This window comes from Rosa chinensis, chromosome 7, assembly GCF_002994745.2.
Source record: "Rosa chinensis cultivar Old Blush chromosome 7, RchiOBHm-V2, whole genome shotgun sequence".
In the NCBI taxonomy this organism is placed as follows: Eukaryota; Viridiplantae; Streptophyta; class Magnoliopsida; order Rosales; family Rosaceae; genus Rosa; species Rosa chinensis.
Genome location: NC_037094.1, coordinates 43,663,726 through 43,669,509, shown reverse-complemented (window position 1 = coordinate 43,669,509; position 5,784 = coordinate 43,663,726). Strand labels below are relative to the sequence as shown.

Below are 5,784 nucleotides of genomic sequence, written 5' to 3'. Positions count from 1 at the left end.
TATACTGATCTGTCGGTAACCGTCGACGGCGGCTCGGTTTCGGTTGCAGATTTGAGAAACCGACCAACTTCGATCGGTACCCGATTGACGGAATTTGTCGTCGGTTTTCTACCGAATCCACCCCTAAAACCAAGTTAGTTGATGTATTGTAGACCAACCCACTAAATTTTGGCAATATAACTTATCTACGGTGTCCTAATGAAAAAAAAAAAAAAAAAAACTAACTTACGTAGGGTATGAATTAATTTCGACCAAATTTTTTGAGATGATAGCAACTTGCGAGTCCTCCAATATTAGTCGCGAGTCGCGACCACAACCATTTTACTGCAGCTTCCACTTGTTTTGGTACATTTTTACTGCAGCTTCCCAAACAATTCATTTTCTCATTTTTGGAGTAAAAAGGTCCAATCGTATTACTAGAAACCCTTTATCGTATTACTAGAATCGTATTTCCCCAACATCAATAGCCGAAAGAGGCTTTGCCTGGCTTATCCCTTACTTCACTCTCGCCTCTCTCTCTCTCTCTCTCTCTCTCTCTCTCTCTCACAATGTTGGCCGCAGCGCCGCCCAGGACCTACCGCACCCCCACCACTCTCCCTTCCTCCTCCTCCTCCGCTCGCAAATTAGCCTCGCCCTCCTCCGCCGCTACAGCCACCAACAACACCCGCCCCCTAATCGTCAAATGCTGCGCCGTCTCTCCCTCCTCCTCGCCCCTTTCTCAAAACCCTAAACCCTCTCCGAATCTCCTCCAAAACGTCGCCAAAACCGTCGCCGGCGTCACCACCGTCACCCTCGTCTTGAACTTGAGCAATTTTCCCGCCTTCCTCGGAGGCGGCGGCGGCGGCAATTCCGCCGGCGGAGGCGGAGGCGGAGGAGGCGATGGTTCGGGCGGCGGCGGCGGAGGTTTTTGGAGGAGGCTGTTCGGGCCGCAGCTGGTGGCGAATGCCGACGAGCCACAGTCGCAGGAGTGGGACTCTCACGGATTGCCGGCCAACATTGTGGTCCAGCTCAACAAGCTCAGTGGCTTCAAGAAATACAAGGTCTCCGAGATCTTGTTCTTCGATCGGAGGCGGTGGAGCACCGTCGGGACCGAGGACTCCTTCTTTGAAATGGTCTCCCTCAGACCCGGCGGAGTCTACACCAAGGCCCAGCTCCAGAAAGAGCTCGAAACCCTGGCCAATTGCGGAATGTTCGAGAAGGTCGATTTGGAAGGGAAGACCAACCCCGACGGCACCCTCGGCGTCACCATTTCCTTCACTGAGAGCACGTGGCAGTCGGCGGACAAGTTCCGGTGTATCAACGTCGGCCTGATGGCGCAGTCCAAGCCCATCGAAATGGACCCGGACATGACTGATAAGGAGAAGATGGAGTATTTCAGGAACCAGGAGAAGGATTACAAGAGGAGGATTGAGAGGGCCAGGCCGTGCTTGTTGCCGGCTCCGGTGCAGAGGGAGGTGTTGCTCATGTTAAGAGAGCAAGGGAAGGTGAGTGCTAGGCTGTTGCAGAAGATTCGGGACCGGGTTCAGAAATGGTACCAAGATGAGGGGTACGCGTGTGCTCAAGTTGTCAATTTCGGGAATTTGAACACCAAAGAGGTTGTGTGTGAAGTGGTGGAAGGTGATATCACACAGCTGGTTATTCAGTTTCAGGATAAGCTTGGCAATTTTGTGGAAGGGAACACTCAGATTCCTGTGGTGAAGAGAGAATTGCCCAAACAGGTACATATTTACACCTTTTAATGAGTATTTGGTTGTATTGTTGAATTGCATTGTGACTTACAAGCATTTAATGGAATGTAAAATGTTCAAATTTAATGGGTTAAACTCTGGATGGATGATTGGTTTCTTTTCCATTGCGCATCCCTTAGTTTTCAAAATGAAATTGTTTCCATACTTGTATTACTATATGCACTGATTTTGTAGGATACAACAGATCCAATTGATGATACAATGGTGTCAGACACCTGTTGCAAATGATATCAACATTAAACATAGAAGATTATTTTGTGAGGGATTTTGGTAGCTCAAAATTTTCTTTCCAAAGGGATTTAGCAAAATTTATAATAAGATATTTAACTCTAACGAATATCTAGCACATGACATGCAACATGAAAAATATACATGTTTCATTATAGAATAATTCATGTGTAAGCCTCCCTTTATTTTTATGTAGTCGTACTGTGATTAGAGGCAGGGAAAATCCAAACCAAACCAAAATAGTCAGTAACTTCTCTACCTTCTAGCAATGTCAAATCCAATACATATTACACCATTCTTTCAACAAAGCTAAACCCATCCATCAGTTCACATTAAAACACAATAACATTGTGAGACCAAAGACCTGTTAGACACCCAAAACATGACCTTTGTTTGCTGTACTTTGTTGAGAGTACAGAGAAATATTTGGGTTTTCAAAAATTTAAGGTCCTAAGCCTTTTTTGCTTAAATTAATATTCATGTTGGCATGGTGCAATGGGTGATTTCTTGACTGGTTTTTTAATGAATGTTCAACATGGTTTACAGCTCCGACCAGGTTATGTCTTTAATATAGAAGCAGGGAAACAAGCTCTGAGGAACATAAACTCCCTGGCATTGTTTTCAAACATTGAAGTGAATCCACGACCGGATGAGAAGAATGAAGGAGGGATAATTGTTGAAATAAAGCTTAAAGAACTAGAACAAAAGACCGCCGAAGTCAGCACGGAATGGAGCATTGTTCCTGGACGTGGTGGTTATCCCACTTTGGTATGTGTGAAATAATCTCTTTACCGTCCATTAAACATAAATTATTTTGGGAGGTTTCAGTGCTGTAATTCTGACTGTTCTGTATTGCTTCTGTTATGTTGTTGTGTTTAGGCTTCACTGCAGCCTGGTGGGACAGTTACATTTGAACATCGAAATCTCAATGGGTTGAATAGGTCTATTCTCGGTTCAGTAACCACCAGCAACTTCTACAACCCTCAGGTAAACTTCTATCTTGATCATTGATGTACCTTCCATGGCCATATCTAAGTTTATTGATGATGTAATGCATTTGAATGAATTCTTGTGTCATTCGTTGTTTGTGGTCATCTTTCCTCAGGATGATCTTGCTTTTAAGCTTGAGTATGTGCATCCATATCTGGATGGTGTGTACAATCCCCGCAATCGCTCTCTCCGCGTAAGCTGCTTCAACAGTCGAAAATTGAGTCCAGTCTTTACTGGTGGGCCAGGGGCTGATGAAGTCCCCCCTATATGGGTTGACCGAGCGGGCATGAAGGCTAATATAACAGAGGTGCGTCTTATGATTCTTTTTGTGTATCGTGTATCTAGTTAATTATATTTACACAAATAGATGTACTTCTCATAGTTATTCTTGATTAATTATTTACTTTTCCTCCTGTTATTTATTTAATTTGTTTGCTGTACTTGTTTTTAGAGAGAAGGGCAATATTTGGGTTTTTGAAAATTTAACTTTCTTAGCCTTGTTTGTTTAATTAATACCGATAGTGTTTTGGTACATCTAGTTCTTTATGACAACTCAATTGCCTGCTTCTCCCAGAATTTCAACCGTCAGAGCAAATTCACTTATGGACTTGTAATGGAAGAGATAACAACACGTGATGAACGCAGCCATATCTGTTCAAATGGCCAAAGAGTGTTGCCCAGTGGTGGAGTCAGTGAAGATGGACCTCCAACAACTCTGAGTGGTACGGGCATTGATCGTGTGGCATTTTTACAGTCAAATATCACACGTGATAACACCAAGTTCGTGAATGGAACTATAGTTGGTGAGAGGAATGTGTTTCAGGTAACCTCATTTTCTTTACTGTATATGTGCTTAATATTGGAGTTGCTTTTGTTCAGTTTTTACTGAGTGAGGGAAAGAAAGAAAACTGTTTTAAAATGGAAATCATTCTGCACAATCATTTGAAGTCTGTGCGAGTTATTAGTTTCAGTAACTTATGGATCAGTCCTGACCTGAATACTCAGTATAAATGGTGGTCAATTTGATAGACATATGACCGCTCATTCTTTGTACAATTAAACAAAAGCACGCCAAATTCTACCATCTCAGATGACTATAGAAGTTCTTCTGTTTAAACTTTTAGTCGTCCTTTTGAATTCTCAACACTAAGAAGGTATTAGGATTTTCTTCAGGGTTTTGATATATTAAATGTTACTCTTTGACAGAAGGTTGTTGTTTTGGTCTCCTGTGGAATATGTTTATTTACTTTGCTTATACTCTTCGACCAAATTGCAGGTTGACCAAGGCCTTGGCGTTGGCAGCAAGTTTCCATTCTTCAACCGCCACCAGTTAACGTTAACAAGATTTTTCCAGCTGAAGGAAGTGGAGGAAGGTGCCGGCAAACCACCACCACCTGTCCTTGTACTTCATGGTCACTATGGTGGCTGTGTCGGAGACCTTCCAAGTTATGATGCATTTACTCTTGGAGGTCCATATTCGGTGAGAGGTTACAACATGGGTGAAATAGGCGCTGCCAGGCAAATCCTTGAGGTAGGAGCTACCATAGACACGTCAATATTAATTCCTTCATTTGTTTGCTCGTGCCCTATTTCATTAGTTATGTATATATATATGAAATAGTTGCTCATTAAGATGAAAGTTACAGCTATAATTTTAGCATTTGTACTGTTAAGAGGGGAAACAGTTGGCTAATTTTCTTTTCCCATTGTTTATCTACAGCTTGCAGCTGAGCTACGGATACCAGTAAAAGGGACACATGTATATGCATTTGCAGAGCATGGCAATGATCTCGGAAGTTCGAAGGATGTCAAGGGTAACCCGACAGAGGTATACAGGCGAGTGGGTCATGGGTCATCATATGGTGTTGGTGTCAAGTTAGGTCTAGTAAGAGCAGAATATGCTGTGGATCACAACTCAGGCTCCGGTTCAGTATTCTTCCGATTTGGTGAGAGATTTTGAGATGGGACTAGTTTTGTCAGTTTTGTTAATTTGTCTTTTAGTTTTTGGAGATAAGTCATTTGAGAACATGATTCAAATAATTGTTGTTTTGCATAGATTTTTCTTTTTCTGCTTTACCTTTATGCTTGTATCGACTGAGGACTGCACAGGGATTCAAGATTTTGATGTTTGTTTATCTATCCTCGTTTATCTGCAGGATTTGTGATGCGTTGTGAACTATTTGACAAAGTTGATAGTCGAAACAATTACCTCCAGGATTTAAGGGATATTTTATCATTACCCTACACAATGTTAATTTTCATTGATTCTCTCAATTACCGTACCTGGGGTGTGGAATTTAGCAAATCAAAGTCTTAGAGTAAGTTCACCCGTTGGGTTTCACTCTCCAAGTCACGGGCACAGTTTTCAAACTGACTTGGGTCACCAAAATCACTTTTTGACCTGGTGACTTAGGTCAGTTTAAAAACTGTGCTGGTGACCCAGATTGTGGAAATAAACACTAAAAAACAGTGACTAGTGGGTGACCCGGTGATCCAACGAGTGAATTTGCTCTTACCTTACCAGGGGTGGTAATTCGCCAATTAACAAATTTAAAAGAAAAAAAATTCCCGTTTTCAGAAATTATTGTCATAGACTTGAAAAAAGTTCACTGTTTTTTTAAGTTCGTTTTTAATTGAAAGAAAAAAATTCCAAATTATAATTCTTTTATAGTTATTTTAATTAAGAAAGTAAAGATAAATTTTGAATTTTATATTACAAAATGATAAAAAAAAAAAAAACTCTATCATAGGGCACTAATCTATACTATTATTAAGAAAAGAGGCTTTGTTAGCCAAAGTAGGTGTGAAAAGACAATAA

At 41.4% G+C, this 5,784-nt stretch overlaps 1 protein-coding gene across 1 annotated transcript; it reads left to right on the top strand.

Annotated features, from left to right (window-relative positions):
• The first annotated feature begins 463 nt into the window (after positions 1-463).
• On the top strand, positions 464-5,124 carry LOC112178450 (protein TOC75-3, chloroplastic). The gene is made up of 7 exons (XM_024316593.2): positions 464-1,718; positions 2,523-2,744; positions 2,856-2,963; positions 3,082-3,273; positions 3,541-3,789; positions 4,243-4,497; positions 4,687-5,124. Exons 1-7 carry the CDS (start codon positions 549-551, stop codon positions 4,924-4,926), a joined length of 2,436 nt encoding a protein of 811 aa, XP_024172361.1. The 5' UTR covers positions 464-548; the 3' UTR covers positions 4,927-5,124.
• Positions 5,125-5,784: the final 660 nt, after the last annotated feature.

What these genes read in the sequence shown, in the direction of transcription:
- LOC112178450 (XM_024316593.2), top strand. Translation starts at nt 549, where the DNA reads ATGTTGGCCGCAGCGCCGCCCAGGACCTACCGCACCCCCACCACTCTC. An exon ending in GCAACTTCTACAACCCTCAG is followed by an intron (nt 2,964 to 3,081) that starts GTAAACTTCTAT and finishes ATCTTTCCTCAG; the next exon opens with GATGATCTTGCTTTTAAGCT. An exon ending in GTGAGAGGAATGTGTTTCAG is followed by an intron (nt 3,790 to 4,242) that starts GTAACCTCATTT and finishes ACCAAATTGCAG; the next exon opens with GTTGACCAAGGCCTTGGCGT.